The 21271-nt window shown below is 50.7% G+C and overlaps 1 protein-coding gene across 4 annotated transcripts; it reads right to left on the bottom strand.

Annotated features, from left to right (window-relative positions):
* Positions 1-377: 377 nt before the first annotated feature.
* PI16 (peptidase inhibitor 16) lies at positions 378-10333 on the bottom strand. Of its 4 annotated transcripts, none has more exons than XM_006931660.5 (7): positions 9999-10329; positions 5489-5710; positions 3578-3687; positions 3211-3299; positions 1652-2329; positions 1301-1440; positions 378-962 (listed from the first exon to the last, which is right to left on the bottom strand). In XM_006931660.5, the coding sequence occupies exons 1-6, from the start codon at positions 10152-10154 to the stop codon at positions 1319-1321; spliced, it is 1377 nt and encodes a 458-aa protein (XP_006931722.1). In that variant the 5' UTR covers positions 10155-10329; the 3' UTR covers positions 378-962; positions 1301-1318. The 4 variants fall into 4 exon arrangements, with proteins under 4 accessions (XP_006931722.1, XP_006931723.1, XP_044913401.1 ...); XM_006931661.5 differs by having other exon boundaries at positions 378-847; XM_045057466.1 differs by lacking the exon at positions 1301-1440 and having other exon boundaries at positions 9999-10333.
* Positions 10334-21271: the final 10938 nt, after the last annotated feature.

The raw sequence follows: 21271 nt of genomic DNA, 5'->3' as shown, positions 1-21271 counted from the left end.
CAGGCACCGAGGGCTGGCAAAGCCTTCCGATCTTGTGTGCCCGACGGGCCTGGGCGACAACACCCTGCAAAGAGGTTGTATGCCACTCCTTGCTTCTGGGTCTAAAACCCAACTAGCCTCCACTGGTGACTCCTGGAGCTGGGGGATCCAGCCCCTTGGCCCTTTCTCCTTCCCGCAGGCTGCCTGAAGATGTGAGATGTGGAGGGGGACGGTTTTTAGGAAGGAAAAGAAAGACGCCCCGAAGGACTGGATGGCGTGTGTGGGGACAGGAGGTGTGGGAGAAGGAACCGTTGCCAGTGGTTGGGAGGGGAACCTCCTCAGGGCCTCTCAGAGAGCCCTCCTTTTGCCCTCCACCCCTCACAAGCACAGACACTTGGTATTCTTACACAGGCTTTTATTCAGGAGTCAGGGGCTGCTTCCCTTCCCTGGTCCCTGCCTGCCCCCCCCCCCATAGAACCCCATTCAGGTGGGGCTTGTCCTTCATCTGCCCCTCACAAACCCCCCCTCCGGGGCTACAGCAGCAAGTAGGGGGAGGGGGAGCTCAGGAAGAACCCCCTACCTGCAGAGGCAGACAGTTCTGGCAGGGCCGGTGGGCAGGGATCTCTCTTGAACCCCCACCCAGACCCAGGATTGAGGTGGGAAGGGCAGGAGGGGTCCAGGCAGGGGGTGCAGTCATAGGTGGCAACCTGAACTCATAGCCAACCAGGCCTCGCACCCCAAAGGCATCTGTGGATGAGGCGTGCCCTGCAGTCTTTCCCTTCCAGAAGGCCTTCAGCCAAGAAGCATCTTGTTTGGGGGCGGGGGACAGGGTGGGGGAGATGGCAGGAGGACAGCTGATCTCTTCACCCTGGGAAGGCAGAAGGTCTTCCTGGAAACAGTCTCAGACTCAGATGGCTTAAAGAAGAAGCCAGGGGACTAGGAGGGGTCAAGGGGTCTCTGGGAAGCACCGATATCTTCTGTCCCTGGAAGAGCAGAAACGTGACCACAGGACAACGGGAGAATGGGCACAAGTGGCCACAGGAACACTGCCCAGTACAGTCTGCAGCTAGCTAAGGGGAGACCCCCACAGAGGCAGAGGCACTCCTGGAGCAGAGCCAGGAGTTGGCCTTAGGCCTCCCGAGAGCACAAGGTTACTGGCTTGGCGTCTGGCCAGAAGCTGGGGTCAAGGCTGGGGGGCCGGGGGGGGGGGTGGCAACTACTGGGCCATAGAGCAGGACCTTCCCAGGAAACTGTGGCCTCTTGCTTGGAGAAAGACCATCTGGAGCGGGCACGAGGCCAGGGTCCCCCCACCAGGCCTTGCCTTTGAGTGATGACCCCTTCAGAAGATTCCAGCCAGCACCAGCAGAGGCAGGAGCAGCAGCCCCAGAAGGGGGCCCCAGATGTGACCAGGGCCCGACTTCAGCCCTGACTTGATGCTAGGCTTTTCAGGGCCCTCTGCGCCTGTGGGGAGGGAGAGGGCCTCAGCCTGGAGACAGCTCTGCCCGACCTCCCACCCTCCCTGCCAGGCATGCAAGCGGGGGCCCAGCAGCCAGGGAGGAAGCTCTGACTCAGAGGGTGCATGCCCCGCTATGGCCATAACACCTATGCTGGGGGCAGGGCGCCGACATTCTAGAGGAAGACGGGGAAGTGGGACGAACACTACAGGTCTTACCTGGCAAAGACGACTGCAGGGCCAGGGTTCGCCCACCCACGGCATTAGAGGTGGCAGAGGTATTGGGGGAGTTAGACAGGGACTTGGAGGAGGTGTGCCCCACGTGGTCCAATGTGGCCGGCAGCCCACCTGTCTTGTCCTGGACTGGAGAAACTGAGGCCAAGACCTCACTGGAAGGAGACAACTCGGCCTCGGCCTTGCCTGCTTTCTGGGAGTGGGGTCGTGGCTCCCGTGTCCCTGTCAAGAACATCTTGGGGTGCAGAGAACTCTCTGGGGTCTTGGGGGGCATTCTTGTCCTGCTGGCCTCTTTGTCTGCCAGTTGGGAGATGGGATCATTGGTCGATTTGGAGAAGGTGGCTGGCCCCTCATCCAAGGCAAAGGGGCTGTGAGTTGCCAAAAAGGAAGGGACCTCAGTTGTTAAGGAAGGTGGAGCCTCTGTTGCCATGGAGGGGGAATCTTCCGTTGCTAAGGGAGACGGGGCCTTGGTTTCTACAGCCGGAAGAGCCTTGGTTGCCAGGGGGCCCGAGACCTCTGTTACCAAGGAGGACGGATTTTCCGTTGCCACGGAAGAAGGGATACCGCTTTTCCTAGAACTTGAAGCTTCCGTTGCCAGGGAAGATGGGGCCTCAGTTACCAGGTAAGGCAAATCCTGAGCCTCCTCCGGGTCTCTGATGAGTTCTGATAAGAAACAAGGCTTTGGCATTAGTGCTGTGGCAGGACCCCGTGTCCGGAGCCCCCCGGCAATCAAGATGAGGCGACCAAATGTCTGACGATGACACACAAACACATCCTCTCCAGCGACTATGTCCTTCATTCATAATAAATGATACTTATTTAAAAAATATTTTTAAATTTTTTTAAGGTTTATTCATTTTTCAGAGACAGAGCGTGAGCGGGGGAGGGGCAGAGAGAGAGGCAGACACAGCATCAGAAGCAGGCTCCAGGCTCTGAGCTGTCAGCACAGAGCCCGAGGCGGGGCTCGATCTCACAAACCGAGAGATCATGACCTGAGCCGAAGTCGGACACTTAACCGACGGAGCCACCCAGGCCCCTAAATGATACTTTTTTATAACCTTGTTGTTTTATTATAACGTTGTAACAGTGGCTTCTCCATCCTCCTCGTCCAAATCCTCTCTCTGCGCTCACACAATCACTTTTTCAGGGGACTCTCCAGCTAGGTGCCTGTGCCCGACGCAGGCCTGGTCCCTTCAAGTCCACGCCCACCGCCAGGCTCCGCCCACATGGGGGGAACATTTCCCTCCGGTCCCGCCCACCTCGCCCGGTGCTCGGGAGCCGCCTGACTCTCCTCTACCCTCCACTTGGGGGGGTTGAAAACCGGTCACTTTGAATGACAGGGGGCCAAAGTGGCTGAGCAAGGAAGGCGAATTGGGCTTGGGAACCCTCATAGGGTGGGCCCGCCAAGGGCCCCCGGAGGTCGCATCCCGCCAGGCCCCTCCCCCTGCCCGTGCACCTCTTGGAAGTCCCGGGAGGCTCTAGGACCGTCCTGTAGGCATCCCTTCCCTCCCCTTCTTTCTCCTCCCCACTCCACCCCAACTCACCACAGAGGGAGTTCTCGCAGCGGTAGCCGGAGGGACACAGGGAGCACGGAGTCCCTTCCTGGTAGGGCCTCTTTCCCTTCACGTTCCCCCTGCGGGAGGCGAGAACTGTGCTGGGCGCGGGGGGGGGGGGGGGGGGGCAGTCCCTACAAACCCCTGTCCTTATCCCTCATACACACACTTAGGCCGGTAGTACCCCTGGGTCTTACTCCCAACTAACTTGCTGGGTCAATGAGAGCAGGCTCCCATCGGTGCCCTCACAGCTCCCCTAAGGCCCCAGATCGGCCCCCTCCCACTTTCTTAGACTGCCAACCCAACCCTCCCCTTGGCCCTGCTCATCCCCTACCCCCAGGACTCCCTGGGCACTCACGGAGGCTCATAGTTGCAAACCAGCAAATGGATATTGGTCTCCTCAACACCCTGGAGCTTCTCACAGAAGTGGGAGCCACAGCCAATCCTCTCTGTCTTGGCCCAGACCACCTGAAGGAGGGCAAACTCAACAGTTTAGTCTGGGTGGGATTGTCCCTAGCTAGTGTCTCTACACCAGTCTTCTATGGGTGGGGAGAAGAGGATCCCTACAACCTGTGAGATCCAAGTCTGAGGACATGCAGCTTCAGGACAAAACTCTAAACAGGGATTTTGCTGGGGGGGGGGGGGGTGGTGTGGAATTTGTCCTGAACAATCTAGTTCCCCCTGCCAACCACACACATTGTTTGGACAGGCCTCTCTGAAAACCCTTTGTATATACCCTCATAAATTCTTCTTGTGCATTTTTTTTTTTTTTTTGCAATTTCCTGTGCCTTTTAAACAGGGTACATCCAAAGGAATGAATCTCAAATGGGAGAATCGTGGATACCAGTAACAAGCAAAATCCAAGAAACAGAAGAAGCCATTTTGGAAGCAGAGCTTCCCCCAAATCACAAGTAAGCAGGGATCTGCTCTGCTGTTTCTAAGTCTGGGCCCCCTACCTGCTAGAAGGAATTCTGTCTTAAGTATAAAATGTTTAAATTCAAAACGTTCGGGCACTGCCACGGGCTGAGACCAGCAGCCTCCCCTTGTTTCTAGGCCCACCCTGCTCGGGAGTCGCTCAAATGGAGGCCAGTTTTTGCTCTGAGATCTAGCTCTGGCTATTATCCTACACACAACCCCAGGATTGGGGTTTTTCTACTTAAGTCAGCTGAAGGTACCAGTATGGAGCATCTCCCAGGCAGAAATGACCCCAGAGTTCATGTGCACTCAGCCCTGGAGAACATGGGGCTGGAGGTGGAGCAGCCCCACTCCCGCTGGGCACTGATGGTAATCCTTGCAGGAAGATCCTGTGCGCGAGCTCATGCTGGGGGTAAGGGAAGTGTGAGAAATTGCAGGGCACAGAGGGAAGGGAACCAGGGAGGGTTGCTGGGCACTTACAACCTCTCCATCTGGGTGGATGATACTAGGATTCCCTTCCCTAAAGAGTGGCACTAAAAATACCACTCAAAAGAAGCCCTGGAAAGTGGACTTCGTGGATATGGGTGGCAAGATGTTTATTAAAAAAAAAAAAAAATTGTCATGGTATTGTTTGAATAATGAGCATTGGGTGGAGAAAATAAGAACTCAAGAACACTAATGTTAATTCCTCTACACACCCATACACACACCCCTACAGTACCCCCACCCGACACCTCTTATCTGCAAACTCCAACTTTCAAAGTGCAGTGAGAACCCTGACGTAAGCAAAATGTGACTGTGAGGGGCAGGAAATGCTCTCGGAGTCTCCCTGGAACCTTCGCTCAGTGACGATTTGCTCTCATTTACACATAGTTTTTAAAAGCAGAAGGAAAGTTAAACACACACAATAGTCTATTTGCTTCATCGGTCCCTGGCAGAGTAGAAGCAGCAACTTAGACGCTATGAGAAATGACAGAAGAGGGACGATGAGACAGAAGACCGCGGGCACAAACAACCCTGTCTAACTTAGGTAGGACAGGACCGCTTAGACGTCGATCAGGATTGCCTAGAATAATTACCCTCCACGAAACTGCCTCTGTGACACCTAACTTAGGTCCCCTCAGTCCGAGGAGGACGGGAGGGGCCACATCGATTTTCAAACGATTCGTGGGTTTTGGAGTCAACTGAAAATGGTTTAGGCAGTTTAAGAAGCGGACTCCCAGGCAGTGAAGGGACAGGTGGCCTCTGCCCCGCCCCGCCCCCCCGCTGCACGTGCGGCCCCGCCCACTAGTCACGTAGCCCCGCCCAGTGCTCTTGTGGCCCGTCCCCGCCCACCCGCCCCGCGGCTTCGCACCTGCGTGTAGTGGCCGCACATCTGGCCCTGGTCGCAGGTGGCTGCGCTGAGGTTGTAGTGCTCGCGCTCGTGGTGCCACTCCTCCATGGCCAGCGGCACGTCCAAGCCCTCGTCCGTGATGGCAAACAGGTTCTCCCCGCGCCGCCCGCGCTCCTTGTTGTGGCCCCACACGCACTTCTGCGCGTAGGCCTTGGCGAAGGCGGCCAGCTCCTCGTCCCACCTCTGCGGGGCAGGTCGGAGAGGGAGGTGAGGAACGCCTTGGGCTCGGTGGAGGTGGGAGAGGGTTGCGGGAGAGAGAGGTGAGGATACCCACAATTCTGGGGATCAGAGAAGAAGGTTGAAGGTGTCCTGGGGGCCTCTTGGGGGCGGGAGACCCTCCCCTCCTTCGGGGTGACTCTTGGCCAAGATCAGGAACAGGTCTGTGCTCCTGGGGGGCTTCTCTGGGGGGGGGGGGATGGTAGGGTGCCACCCCAGGCCATGGAGAGAGCTAAGCTTGGGACCATTTACCAGCTGTGTGATTTTAGACAGAGTGCCTGACCTTTCTGAAGTCTCGTGGTGCTTTGGGAGGAATAAATGAGATGGTGTTTGTGACACTGTTGTTATTAATTAATATTAATATCCTCCTGTGTGAAAGGTGGTGGCTGTGCCCTGCCTACCTCCCAGGACTGTCTGCCTGCTCTGAAGACCACAGAACGTCCAGTGAGAGGTTCAAGGGCTGCACTGTTGATCCAGCCCCTCCCAACCCCTCACCCTCCCACCATAAATATGATACTCCCCTCTCAGGTCCCACTCTCCCCTTGGGGTCGCCCAGCCTCCATGGCTTTACCAGCTCCAGGCTTCCCTCCCAAGTGCTATTCCCAGGTGCTCTCAACTCTTGTCAACTGACAACCCCTTTCCCCAAGAAAATTAAGTGTCCCTGTGTGACCCTTACGGAGAGGCCTGGTTTCAGAGCCTTGGTGTCTCAAGGAGCTGTCAGATCCCAACGTCCCGTCCTTCAGGCGGGACTTCAGGTGAGGCAGCGGGAGGGGGCATTTCAGGTTAAGGGACCTCTGAGTTCTCTGGGTCCCCAGCCAGGAGGACAGGCCCAGTGTGGGTGGGAAGACGGATTAACAAAGGATTGAGGAGGAAGGCCTGGATCCCATTAAACTTTGTCCTTGGCCTCTCCTAGAAATGGATGGCCTGGCGGCAACTCCTGTTCCACCCTCTGGGGGCCCAGCCAGCTGTGGGAGCCAGACGGCCTGTAAAGTGTCAAGAGCTTGGGCGACCCTGAGAGGAGGGGGGGGATGGGGCTCCTCACCCACACAAGGTTCTCAGGAGCAGCTGCCTGCGAAGGGGGGGGGGGAGGGGCGGTCACACTGGACTGGAACCCCCCCACTTTGTGACTATGGGTGAATCCCTTTCCCTCCCTGGGTGTTTTTGTCCCAAATCACTGGTCCCGGAGCGTCTTCAGGCGGGGAACCTGGATCTGGGTGTCTGGGATGATGTGCGGGGCTCCAGACTAAACTGCGACCTCCTTCAGGGTATGTCACCCCAGTGTCTGGCACAGTGCTGGCTCATAGCAGGTGCTCGATACGCATGTGTCAACTGTTGATGACTGAGACAGACCCTGCTTACAAGCGGTCTCCCTACTGAGCCCGGCTGTGATTCCCGTTCGGGCTGGCTGCGTGGAGTTCCGCCAGTAGGGTCGTTCCTGCGGGTCTCAGGTCTTCTCAGTCTTCCAGAGACCCCCGTGGGTATTTGAGAGTCACGGCACCCACCCACATTGGCCACATGGTCACCATCTGAAAGCAAGTCCGTTCATTCATCCACTCATTCAACACACAGTCTTGGGCACTGTACCAGCCTGGAGATGAGAGCAAGGACCTAGAAGCCCAAGTGCACATTGTCATAAACTGGTGATTGGGCCACCGTGTGCTAAGTGACACATATGCAGTGGATACTATAGAGGCACCAAAGAGGGCCATTTAGAGGAGACACTAAGCTAAGTGCTAAAACTGAGGCATTGGTCAGGTGGACGGGGAAAGACATCTGAACCGAGGCGCAGCATGAGCAAAGGCATAGAGGTGAGATACAACGTTTTGGCTGGGGAAGGGGCAGCTGTTGAGGTTACTGAGGGAAAAACAGCAGGAGAGGAGGCTGGAGGTGTAAGCGGGGGTCAGACACACAGAGAGAGCCTTCTCAGGAGCTGGAGGTCTATCCCGAGGCGGTCAGGAGCCAGTGGGAGCCATTGAAGGGTTTTGAGCAAGGTCAGGCCCATGTGCTGGATTGTTCATTCCGGAAGCAGAGGCCGGAGGCTGGGGGAGCAGGCCGAGACCGTTTTAGGAGTCCTTGGGAGAAGTAATGAAACACTGGATCAGGGTTGTAGGAAGGAATGAGGATGGGGAAGTAGGGTTCAAGGAAAATTGAACCCTCTGGGAGGTAAAAGCGGTGATGATTAGATGTGGACGCTCAGGGAGAGAAAGGCGTCCATGATAACTGCCACCTGTGTCATCCTGGATTCATTCCCTCTTTGGTTAATCCAACACTTATGAGCCCTTACTGTGCGCCACACGCCGTTCTAAGTGCTTTATAAATATTCACTCATTTGATCCTGGCAACCGTCTTACAAGGGACTTGCTATGTAGTCATCATCTTCAATTTACAGATGAGGAAGCTGAGACACAGAGAGGTTAAGGCACTTGGCCAAGGTCGCACAGCTAATACATGGCAGAATCAAGGTTTGAACCAGGCCGTCTGTCTCCAGAGTGTCTGTATATACCGCGTGCTGAGGTCGAGCCTGAGCCTTGTCCCAAATTTATCCCGGTGTCCCAGGCCATCCCCTCCTCCCATCACTTCGCACCAGACAGCACCGTATCCCCTGAATATCCAAACTGCTTTCCAGAATGTGGCCCCACCCCAAGGTCCACCTCTGTCCGCAAAGCAGCTCCTGGCTTGGGTAGCCAACGAGACTGTAGGGCATCAGGGATCTACAGACGGAGAAACTGAGGCTCAACAATGAGTTCCAGGCCTCAATCAGGGAGCTACTGGCAGAGCAGGTGCCAGCCTCCTGTGCTCCTCATCTATCGTCTACAGTTCCTGGTTGCCGGGCCGACAGGGGTTGAATGGTCCTGCTGTGTGCATTTCTAGAGGCCTTCCTTGACCTCTGTCATACATCATCCCATCTGACCCTCAGGGTAGGAATTGCCAGTCCCAAGTGATAGATCAGGAAATGGAAGCCTTTGAAGGTAGAGGGACCGGTCCAGAATCACTTCGCCAGATTGAACGGAGCAATTAGAACTCCAGTCTCGGATCCTCAGGGTCACTGCTCTCTTCCCCAGGTGTGACCTTGCTCTGGGGCACTAACTGTGGCGTCCCTGGACACTGCCCAGGAATCCTCCAGGTTGGCCCAGAGGACGGCCAGTTCAGCCCTCAGGGAGGGCAGGAAGGGGGTCAATTTCTGATTTTATCTTTTTTCATCTTGAGCATAAACACCCTGCCTCCTGACCCTACCATCAAATACCTCTTCCTCTCGACAGAGGTTACTGCCACCGAAAACCTGACTTCCATCATCTGTAGGAACGTCCCTGTATGCTGACAATATTTGCATGTGTCCCCACCAATATACAATAGTATTTTTTACATGTTTAAAACCTTCTGGGGGCGCCTGGGTGGCTCAGTCGGTTGAGCGTCCGACTTCAGCTCAGGTCACGATCTCGCGGTCCGCGAGTTCGAGCCCCGCGTCGGGCTCTGGGCTGATGGCTCAGAGCCTGGAGCCTGTTTCCGATTCTGTGTCTCCCTCTCTCTCTGCCCCTCCCCCGTTCATGCTGTGTCTCTCTCTGTCTCAAAAATGAATAAACGTTAAAAAATTTTTTTTAAAAAAACCTTCTGTATGTCCTACTGTATGTATATATATATTTTAGATTTCATCCCCCCCAGTGTTATATCTGTGAGATTCACTCCATGTTGACGTATATGTAGCTCTAATTAGGATCCCATTTTACAGATGAAAAACCGAGGGTCCCTACCAGTTTAAGGGACTCCCCCAAATCGCGGGTCTTGTTGCGTGACCGAGACAGGATTTGAACTGTGTGATCCGGACCGCTTCTGGCTCCTGTTCTCACCCACCTCCATAGACCATCCCTCCTCCCTAGGTGCTGGGGCCCTTCCTGCTGCCCTTGTTCCTCCTCTCATTGTATTAGGAACTTCCTGTGTCCCCTCAATCGGGGGCACCTGCATTTTAGGAAGTACTGGGAGTCACTGGAGTGGGAAGCTGGGGCTCCCAGGTCTGGCTCTACTGGCTGTGGGACCCGCAAGCCCCGCCGAGCCTCAGTTTCCTGATCTGTATAATGGGGCTGCCTCTGGGGACCTGTGAATTACATAATATCAGGAATTCTGTCACTGACCAGAGAGATGAGTCTCTGAGGGAGCTTCATCCCGGGGGTGGGAGGGATTGGGGGGGGTCCTGGCTCAGCGCCCCTTCGGTCTGGGCAGGCGAGCGCCCCCCCCCCCCCCCCCGCCCCGGCGCACTCACCATTTGCAGCATGTCAGCGGCGGGTGGGGACGCCTGGGCCCGGTAGAGGTTGTGCAGCTCCACCATCACGCGTTTCTCATCATCACTGAGGGCGCCGGCGGGGCCCGTGGTGGCCGCCAGCAGCAGCAGCAGCAGCAGACTGCCGGAGCTGTGCATGGTGGCCTGTCCTCTCCGCCTCTCCCGGCCAGGGGTCTGGCGGCCGGATTTAAAGTCCTCCCCACGCAGGCACCACCCTGGCTGGGGCGGCGGGAGGGGCTGTCTGCAGGGCCGGCCCGGCTCACACAGTGTCTCTGGGAGGGCTGGGTGCTTGGGTCCTGACCAGAGTTGAGTCCACTCCCGGCATTTATCTCCCCTCGGAGTCCTTGGCAACAGCCTCCTTTCTCCCGTAACGGGGGCTCAGGCCAAGAGCTCTGTGCGGTCCACAGTCCCTCCTGAGTTGTGGAAAGGTCCCCCCGGGGGGGGGGGGGCAAAATCGAGCAACCCAAGTCACACCCACTGGGCGCCCGAGGACAAGCAAGAGGAAGAAAACCACACGGACCCCGTCCCTGAGGATTGGGGAAGATGAGGAAACTCTATTTGACTTACGGGAGAACGGAGGAAGCCAAGATGTGTTCGGTAAAAGGAATGGGCCAACCGAAGCCTAAATCTTGACTCTCTGCTCCTCTGCCAGCTGAACTGTTGGCAGTTTTGTCAATTAAATCAGTGGCCGTAATGGTACCCACCTCATCGGGCTGGAAGGAGGATTAAATGAGATCAAATGTATGTGAAGCATCCAGTAGAGTATCTGGCACAGAGTAGCCCCCAGTAACCGTAGCCAACGATTACTCATATGGCACGGCCTTGGCCAGCCCCCAGCCCCATGGCGGGGTGGGGGTGGGGGGTGGGGTGGGCAGGACTCCTGCCCACGAGAGAAGAGACTGAGGTGTTCCCACTCTAGCCGTATCCTGGAATTGCGCTTTTCACTAGGGAGCAATGTTGGCTTCTCTGTGCCTGTTGAATGCATGTGCTTGAGGTGCTCATTTGGAAGTGGGATGTTGGGACCTTTCCTGCTCTGAATATCGAGAAAATAGAATGTGTCTGTTTTTGAAATCAAGAGAGAGCAGAAAAGCAGAGGCATGACTGAGCTGATGCAGCAGGAGCTGGGGGTGGGGGGGTGGGGTGGGGAATTGGAGGGGAAATGGGCCCGGTGGCCAAGCACTGTGATGGTAATGACCATGCAGGGGCAGGGACCAAGGTCTTGGCCTTCCTGAGGCAGGAATCTGGAACCAGTACTCTTGAGTTCAGCTGGGATTCTTTTTTTAATGTTTTTAATGTTTATTTATTTTTGAGAGACAGAGTGCGAGTGGCAGAGGGGCAGAGAGAGAGGGAGACACAGAACTCAAAGTGGGCTCCAGGCTCCGCACTGTCAGCACAGAGCCGGGTGCGGGGCTGGAACTCACAAGCCGTGAGATCATGACCTGAGCCGAAATTGGACGCTTAACTGACTGGGCCACCCAGGTGCCCCTCAGCTGGGATTCTTAAAGGCTGCCCTCTCAGGGAATGGGGACCTAGAAAAAGTCTACTCTCTGGCGTTGGAAGATGTCAAGAAAACCTGTTACTGCTCAGGTCTCTGGGTAAAAACAAAAGCAAACACAAACACAACTTGGATCACACACACAGACACGCATACCTGTTAGAACTAACTTAGGAACTCAGCAAAGCTGTAAGATACGAAAACAACACACAAAACAAGTGGTATTCCTATACACTAACAATGAATACCCCAAAAGGAAATTAAGAAAACAATTCCATTCATAATAACAATAAATAGAATGAAATAACTTAGGAGTAAACCTAACCAAGGAGGCAACAGACTTGTACATTTAAAACCACAAAACACTGGGGTGCCTGGGTGGCTCAGTTGGTTAAGGTGTCTGACTCTTGATATCGGCTCAGGTCATGATCCCAGGGTTGTGGGCTCGAGCCCTGCATCGGGCTCTGCACTGAGCATGGAGCCTGCTTAAGATTCTCTCTCTCTTTCCCTCTGCTCCTCTCCCCCGCTCATGTGCATGCTCTCTCTTCCCCTTCTCGTAAAACAAAACAAAACTAACAAACAAAAACTACAAAACATGGCTGAAGGAAATTAGAGAAGACATGAATAGGTGAAAAGATATCCCATGTTCATGGATTGTAAGTTTTAATACTAAAAGCAATTTATAGAGTGCAATCCCTATCAAAATCCCAATGATGATTTTTGCAGAAATAAAAGAACCCATCCCCCATATGATTCTAAAATCATATGGAATCTCAAAGGACTCCAAATAGCCAAAACAATCTTAAAAAAGAAAAACATGAAGTTGAGGTCTCACATTTCCTGATTTTTAAATTTACTTCAAAGCTACAGTAATCAAAACAGTGTGGCATTGGCATAAACACAGACATGTAGACCAATGGAGTAGAATACAGATCCCAGAATAAACTCTTGCATATATGATCAAATGTTGACAAGAATGCCAAGACCATTTAATGGAGAAAGGATAGTCTTTTCAACAGGTCGTGTGGGAAAAACTGGATATCCACATGAAAAAGAATGACGTTGGACCCTTACTTTGCCCCATATACAAAAGTAAAAATAAACAACTCAAAATGGATCAAACACCTACTCATAAGAGCTAAAACTACAAAACAAGAGAAGAAAACATGGGGGGAAACTTCATGACATTGGATTTGGCAAGGATTTTTTGGGTGTGACACCAAAATATAGGCAACAAAAGAAAATATAGATGAATTTCATCTCAAAGAATGAAATAAACACAGTGAAAAGGCAACCCATGGAAGGGAAGGAAATATTATCAAATCCTATACCTGATAAGGGATTAATATATATTAAAAAACTCCTGCAATTCAAGAACAAAGCAACCCAAAATTTCTGATTAAAAAATGGAACAGGATTTGAATAGACATTCCTCTAAAGATATACAGGTGAGCCAAAAGCACATGAAAAGATGCTCAATGTCTAGTCATTAGGGAAATGCAAGTCAAAACCACAGTGATGGGGCACCCGGGTGGCTCAGTCGGTTAAGCATCCAACTCTTAGTTTTGGCTAAGGTCATGATCTCATGGTTCTTGAGATGGAGTCCCACGTCGGGCTTTGGGATGACAGCACAGAGCCTGCTTGGGATTTCTCTCTCTCCTTCCCTCTCTGCCATTCTCTCTCTGCTGCTTTCCCACGTGTGTGTGCATGCCTGCGCTCTTTCTCTCTCTAAATAAATAATTAAATAAACTTAAACACACATACACACACACACACACAATGAGATATCACTTCACACCCATTAGGATGGCTGTTATAACAACAAAACAACACTCCTCTGAAAATACCAAGTGCTGGCAAAGATATAGTGAAATCGGAACGCTTGTGCGTTGCTCCTGACAACGTAAAATGGTGCAGCCACGTGGAAGACAGTATGGTGGTTACCCAGAAAAACGAAACAGAATAACATTATGATCCAGCAATTCCACTTCTGAGTATATATCCAAAAGAATTTAAAGCAGAGATTTGAACAGATATTGGCACATCAGTGTTCATAGCAACGCTATTCACGACAGTTAAAAGATGGAAACAACCCAAATGCCCATTAAAGAACAACTGATAGGGGTGCCTGAGTGGCTCAGTCGGTTGGGTGTCCGACTTCAGCTCAGGGCGTGATCTCACGGTCCATGGGTTCGAGCCTCGTGTCGGGCTCTGTGCTGACAGCTCAGAGCCTGGAGCCTGCTTTGGATTCTGTGTCTCCCTCTCTCTGTCCCTCCCCTGCCCATTCTCTGTCCCTGTCTCTCTCGAAAATAAATAAACATTAAAAAAAAAATTTAAAGAACAACTGATAAACAAAATGTGGTATATACATACAATGAAATATTATCCAGCCTTAAAAAGGAAGGATATCTATTGGGCACCTGGGGGCTCAGTCAGTTAAGCCTCCGACTCGATCTCAACTCAGGTCTTGATCTCAGAGTCGTGAGTTCAAGCCCTTTGTCGGGCTCCATGCTGGGTGTGGGGCCAACTTAAAAAAAAAAAAACAAAAGGAGTGGATGAACCTTGAAGACATTCTGCTAAGTGAAATAAGCCAGACACAAAAAGATAACTATTGTATGATTCCACTTATATGAGGGACATAGACTAGTCAAATTCATAGAGACAGAAAGTAGAACAGTAGTTTCCAGCGGCCAGGAGGAGAGGGAAATGAAGAGTTATTTTTTTTAATGCATACAGTTTCAGTTTGGCAAGATGAAAAAGTTCTGAAACTGGATGTGGTGATGGTTGCAGAGTGTGTGAATGTGCTTTAATGCCACTGAACTGCCCACATGAAAATGGGCAAGAGTAAACTTTGTTATGTTATGTGTATTTTACCACAAACAAAACTTGGTATTTTATTTCATTTATTTATTTATTTATTTTAAACATTTTTTATTTATTTTTGAGACAGAGAGAGACAGAGCATGAACGGGGCAGGGGCAGAGAGAGAGGGAGACACAGAATCGGAAGCAGGCTCCAGGCTCTGAGCCGTCAGCCCAGAGCCCGACGCGGGGCTCGAACTCATGGACCGCGAGATCGTGACCTGAGCTGAAGTCGGACGCTTAACCGACTGAGCCACCCAGGCGCCCTATTTTTTAAAGTTTATTTATTTATTTTAAGAAAGAGAGTGTGAGTGCGTGTGAGGGGAAGGGGGAGAGAGAGAGAGAAAGAGAGAGAGAATCCTAAGCAGCACAGAGCCCAACGCAGGGCTCAATCTCACAGACCTGTGAGATCATGATGTGACCCAAAATCAAGAGTTGAACGCTTAACTTAGGTGCCCCAAAACTTAGGAATTCTTAAACTGGTCCAAAGTAGGATGGATATTGAGTAGTGGTGGTGGTGGTGGGAGTAGTCTCAGCAGAAATAAGGGAAAATCATGTCTGGAGGGAGCTTTCACAACCCAGGCCACTTGGGTCATCCACGAGGGAAAACAAACCCCCGCTTTAGCGCACAATCAGAAATTATAAAACACACAGGGAACTGAGCTATGGTGAGCAGCAGCATACAACACAAATGGGAGGGTTTCTGTCCCCCAAATTTGAGATAATAGAACAGTCTGGAAGACTTTCAAATAGCTATGCTTAAGATGATTAAGGAAAGAAATAGGTTGCTGGAAAAAGGAGAAGCCAGGTTTAGGAAGTAGAGTGAAGTGTGAGAATTTGAAGAGTTGAGGAAAGTGGGTCAGTCTGTCGGGAGGAGGAGGGAGTGGAGGAGAGAAGGGTACGAATCACCAGATTCCACCACAGCCCGCCCGAAAGGCAGCTCTCCCAGGGGGTTTAGCTGATAAAGCTGTGCGATGGTATCTTTCCTCTAGGGACAGGAGAATGTGGCAAGTCCCTGAAAGCTGCTTGGGCTTGAGATAGAAATAAGGGGACTTAGAAGAAAACTTCCCAGGGAGTAAAGTGCTCAAGACCCCGCCTGGGAGGGGCTGGACAGAAGTGGGAAGGACACAGTTCTCAGACACTGCCTGGGTGGAAGCAGGCACCACACTCGGGCTGCCCTGCGTGACGGGGAAAAACAGCTTTGTAGCACAATGGGCAGCATTAGTTCACTCGTCATTCATTCATTCATTCACTCAACAAAGATTTGCAGCGTTTCCCCACTGGGCCAGGTGCTGAGCTGGGTGAGAAAGATAGACCCAGTCCCCACTGTCATGACACAGGAGATGCACCAGGAAACATGGATAGTGTTGCGGGTAAGAGTGTGGGGCTTTCCAGGTCGGTGACCTTGGGCAAGCTATTTCCCTGCTTGTTAGCCTCAGTTTCCTCATCTGTGAATTGGGTTTAGAACAGAACCTACCCCATAGGATGGTTGTCAGCATTAAGTGAGTTGATACATGGGTAGGGCTTGGGATAGTGCCTCGCACATTCTAAGTGCTCATTGAGTTAGCCAATATGAATGTATCTATTATTATTATTATTATTATTATTATTATTATTTATTATTATTATTACAGGTGGGAGAATTAACAGGGCCTCCAGTTGTAGCAGGAAAAAAAAATACAGCAGCCTAGCCTGCCTTTTCCCCTGAGCAGCTGCATGGGGAGGACACGGGGGCAGGGGCGCTGGTGTGAGTTGCGGGGGGGGGGGGGGGCGAGGGGGACAGAAAAAGAGGAGCCTGATTTGCCGGAGAGGGGAGGTTGAGATGGGAACAAGGGCTGGGAGGCTGACCACGGCCAGTCTCCGTGCCTGGGGACAAGGGCGTGCCGCTCGAAAGGCCCATTCTGCAGGTGCACATTCCCAAGTGGTTCTCGGAGCCCCTGCCACGTGGGCGATCTTATTTATCCAGAGGACAGCTCTGAGGTGGGTCTCAAAATCACCGCACACAAGGAACCTTGCTCAGAGAGATAATGTCCTTACAAGTGGGGGGCGGGACCAGAGCCTGGGACCTGCCGCTAGGGGGAGCTGGAGAGCGGGAGAGCAGGAGAGTCAGAGGCTGAGGGCCAGCAGCCAGGAGAGTAGAGTGGAAGACAGGAGGTGAAGTTCCAGGAAGTGGATAGGGAAGGAGAGGGGGTGGGAGAGGTGACAGAATCAGGCACGTGGAGGATTGGCTGCGGGGTACATCAGCTGTGTTTTTATCTATAAACCATGATTGGGAGGAAATACGTATTTTCTTCATTGCTTTTAAGTTTTCATGGATATAAGAGGGAGGGAGCCAAAGCACAAGAGACTCTTAAAAACCGAGAACAAACTGAGGGTTGATGGAGTGGGGGAGGGAAGGGAGGGTGGGTGATGGGCATTGAGGAGGGCACCTGTTGGGATGAGCACTGGGTGGTGTATGGAACCCAATTTGACAATAAATTTCATATTTAAAAAATAAATAAATAAATAAATAAATAAATAAATAAATACCAAACTGTTAGCTCTGTATGGCTAACTTGTGGACAGAATATCAAGCACTTTCTCAAGGGAATATTAGAAATACAAAGAATATTGTTCTAAGATAGCATCATTTAGACTTCTTTATGGAATTAATTGAGTTTCCACTGTTCTAAACTTGACGGAGGAAATCTTTCCTGGTAGGTGGCTAACACTTGTCCGGTATGTTTTAAATTTTTTTTTTTAACGTTTATTTATTTTTGAGACAGAGAGAGACAGAGCATGAACGGGGGAGGGTCACAGAGAGAGGGAGACACAGAATCTGAAACAGGCTCCAGGCTCCGAGCTGTCGGCACAGAGCCCGACGCGGGGCTCGAACCCTCGGACCGTGAGATCATGACCTGAGCCGAAGTCGGATGCTTAACCGACCGAGCCACCCAGGCGCCCCATTGTCTGGTATGTTTTAAAAGGAAGTCTATGTGTCTCCTGTCACCTGGGCTTATTTTACCAAAGAGAAAATAGTGTGAGCTAACCTTTGGAAAACCTCTAGATTTCTATTTCTTTTCCAAGGAGTTTTCCGCGGTTTGTGAAAAGGAAAACTAAAGAGCCCAAGTCACTTATGTGTTTTAAATAAATAAGTAAATAAAATAAATCAAAAAAATTTTTCATTAATGTAAATTTATACATATATTTATTTCTAAGTAGAAATGTATATAAATATAAATTTATTATTATTTCTTTATTATTATGGGGTTATTATCCACACATATTTTAAATCAAGTTTCGTTTCATAGAGCGGTGTCACTCCACCGCGAAAAAGTTAAGCCAAAGAGGGGGAAAAAATTCCACCTCTAGTATTTTCTTTTTATCTCTGAGCAGGTGATACTCAAAGTGTGGTCCATGGCCTGATGCCATGGCACCAGATGTTTGTTACAGCTCCTCAGCACAACACGTGCAGAAGACAAGAGTGAGCATTGAGAAGCTCCTACAGCAGTGTAGCTGTTCTATGCCTGTGGAATCTGTGATTTATTTATTTTTTTGAAGTTTATTTATTTATTTTTGAGAACGAGACAGTGTAAGCCTGCGTGGGGGAGGGGCAGAGGGAGAGGGAGAGAGAGATTCCTAAAGGGAGTGCGGAGCCCAGTGCGGGGCTTGAACACACGAACCATGAGAACATGACTCGAGCCTAAATCAGGAGTTGGACACTTAATGGACTGAACCCCCTAGACGCCCCTGGAATTTGTGATTTCAAAATCGGGGCTTGTGGGGCATGTGGGTGGCTCATTTGGTTAAGTGTCCAACCCTTGATCTTGGCTCAGGTCTTGATCACACGGTTGTGAGTTCAAGCTCCTCTTTGGGCTCCATGTGTGAAGCCTATTTAAAAAAAAAGAAAAAACTAAACTAAAAATTGGGGCTTGTATTTTGTATATCTTTTTTATTTCATTTTTCTTAAAAAAAATATTTATTTATTTATTTTGAGTGGGGGTGGAGAGAGAGGGAATCTCCAGCAAGGCTCCACAACGTCAGCGCAGAGCCCAACATGGGGCTCGATCTCACAAACCTTGAGATCATGATCTGAGCCAATATCGAGACTCAGGTGCTTCTCTGTCTGAGCCACCCTGGGGGCCCCCATTTCATTTTTCTAATTATTTTTATCTTGAAATACTCATAGACTCAAAGAGTCACAACAAGAACATAAAGTTCCGTGAATCCTTTGCTTAGTTCCCCCTAATGGTGACACCTTCTATAACTGTGGCACTATATCAAAGCCAGGAAGCTGATGTTAGTACAGTACAGTTAACTGAATTACAGACTTTAGTCAGATGTCACTTATCTGTGAACGTGTGTACGTGTCTGTGTGGGTAGTTCTGTGCAACTTGATCTCAGATCGTGTAGACCTCCCGACAACCAAGACAGAATTTAAAGCAACCCTCTCCTGCTACCCCTCTCAAGTCACACACTGCCACCTCTAACGCTGTCCCTGGCAACGGTCTCCATATGTCCCCATGGCTATAGTTTTATCATTTTAAGAATTTGTAAGTGGAATCATACAGCAGGTAGACTTTGGAGATTGACTATTTCACTGAGCGTCAATGCCTTTGGGATCCATCCACATTGTTGCAAGTATCAATGGCTTGCTCCATCATATGGCTGAACAGTAGTCTGTGGTCTAGAAGTACATGGTTTAACTTTTCACGGGCTGAAAAACAGTTGAGTTGTTTCCATGTTTGGGTTATTATGAATAAGGCTGCTATGAGCATCGTGTACAGATTTTTGTGCAAACATGAGTTTTCGTTTCTTTGAGATAAATGCACAAGGCCGTGATCGCTGAGACTTACGGTAAGTACACATTTACTGTGACACTTGATTTCGACTCTCACGGTTGGTGAGATCAGGGCCTGCGTCGGGCTCTGTGCTGAGTGCAGAGCCTGCTTGGGATTCTCTCTCTCTCTCTCTCTGTCCCAACCCCACGACTCACTTTCTCTCACCTTCTCTCAAAATAAATAAACATTAAAAAAAACTGGGGCACCTGGGTGGCTCGGTCGTTTAAGTGTCTGACTTCAGCTCAGGTCAGGATCTCATGGTTAGTGAGTTCTTCTGTCCCCCCCCCCCTCAAAAATAAATTTAAAAAAAATTAAAAAAATAAGTAAATGATTTAAAAAAACCCTTTCACACTGTTCTCAAGCTGCAGTGTATGAGGGACCCAGCTCCTCACATCCTTGTCAGCATTTGTAGTTAACTCTATTTTTTATTTTAGCCACTGTTGTGAGTTGAACGTGCCCCTCCCCCCCAAAGGTATGTTCAAGTCCTAACCCCCAGGAGGGGGTGAATGTGAATGTGAGCTTATCTGGAAATAAGGTCTTTGCAGATATAATCAAATTAAGGAGCAGTCATACAGGATTAGGGTGTGCCCTAAATCCAGTCACTGGTGTCCTTCCAAGAAGGCCATGCCAAGGCACAGACAACACAGGGAAGAAAGCCATGTGACAAAAGAGGCACAGTGATACAGCTACAAGCCAGGGAACACAAGGATTGTTAGCAGCCCCAAAAGGCTGGAAAAGCAAGGAAGAATTCTTCCCTAGAGCCTTCAGAGGGAGCCCAGCCAACACTTTGATCTCAGACTTCTAGCCTCCAGAACTGTGAGGGAATACATTTCTGTTGTTTGCAGCCGCCCGGTTTGTGGTGATTCGTTATGCAGCCCTAGGACACCCCTGCACCCATTCCAGCAGGTGCTGGTGAGGCCTCAGTGAGGATCTCATTTGCATTTCCTTTTTTTTTTTTTTAATTTTCAAAGTTTATTTATTTATTACTTGTGAGAGAGAGAGAGGGAGCACGAGTCGGGTAGGGGCAGAGAGCGGAAGAGAGAGAATCCCAAGCGGGCTCTGTGCTATCCGAGCAGAGCCCGACCCGGGGCTCGAAATTACAAACCGTGAGATCATGACCTGAGCTGAAACTAAGAGTCGGACTGAGCCACCCAGATGCCCCCTCATTTGCATTTCTTGGTGGATAATGATAGCGAACATGATTTTAGGTGCTTCCTTGCCATCCTCTTTGGTAAAGGGTCTGTTCGTGTCCAATGCCCATTTCCAGCTTGGATTGGTTTGGGTTTTTTCACTGTTGGATTTTGAGAGTTTTTATTTTTTTAAAAAATTTTTTTCAACGTTTATTTATTTTTGGGACAGAGAGAGACAGAGCATGAACGGGGGAGGGGCAGAGAGAGAGGGAGACACAGAATCGGAAACAGGCTCCAGGCTCTGAGCCATCAGCCCAGAGCCTGACGCGGGGCTCGAACTCCCAGACCGCGAGATCGTGACCTGGCTGAAGTCGGACGCTTAACCGACTGCGCCACCCAGGCGCCCCGAGAGAGTTTTTAAAAGTATCGGTCCTTTGATAGATGTGTGTTTGGCATTTGTTTTTATGGTATTTCACCAAACTGTTGGTTCGTGGTGGACTGGAAATTTTACAAAAACAAACTGGTCCTTCACCTCCGATGGTTTGAGAAGCACAGCCTTGGTATGTTTCCCTTCTCTTTCCTTAAGGCAACAGCACACATACAGTGTTGCCTCCTGACGTTTTCCCCCAGATACTTTGCTGTAAATAATTTCTCAGCTTGCTCTGTATCTTTATGATTACCATTTTCAGTGTTTGCAAAATATGCTGGAGAAGGACCGTGCTGCAGCTTACCCAGTCAGGTGTCAAGGTGAGACCACTGGGAGACTCAGGGACAGCTGCAAGCGACTCACCTTTGGGCACGGGGCTTTTTCTTATTTATTTATCTTTATAAATAACTGTTTTGTTTTAATTTTTTAAATGTTTGCTTATTTTTGAGAGAGAGAGAGTGACAGAGCGTGAGTTGGGGAGGGGCAGAGAGAGAGGGAGATACAGAATCCAAAGCAGGCTCC

This window comes from Felis catus, chromosome B2 (genome assembly GCF_018350175.1).
Source record: "Felis catus isolate Fca126 chromosome B2, F.catus_Fca126_mat1.0, whole genome shotgun sequence".
In the NCBI taxonomy this organism is placed as follows: domain Eukaryota; kingdom Metazoa; phylum Chordata; class Mammalia; order Carnivora; family Felidae; genus Felis; species Felis catus.
Note: the sequence above shows the minus strand (reverse complement) of the source record. Positions and strands in the feature narration are given on the sequence as shown.

Bases quoted from the DNA above. Each gene is read 5' to 3' on its own strand.
- PI16 (XM_006931660.5), bottom strand. From the start codon at position 10,154: ATGCACAGCTCCGGCAGTCTGCTGCTGCTGCTGCTGCTGGCGGCCACC. The intron at 5,711-9,998 runs GTGAGTGCGCCG...CCTGCCCCGCAG, and splicing joins CCGCTGACATGCTGCAAATG to AGGTGGGACGAGGAGCTGGC. The intron at 2,330-3,210 runs GTGAGTTGGGGT...GTTTCTTATCAG, and splicing joins CTGCGAGAACTCCCTCTGTG to AACTCATCAGAGACCCGGAG.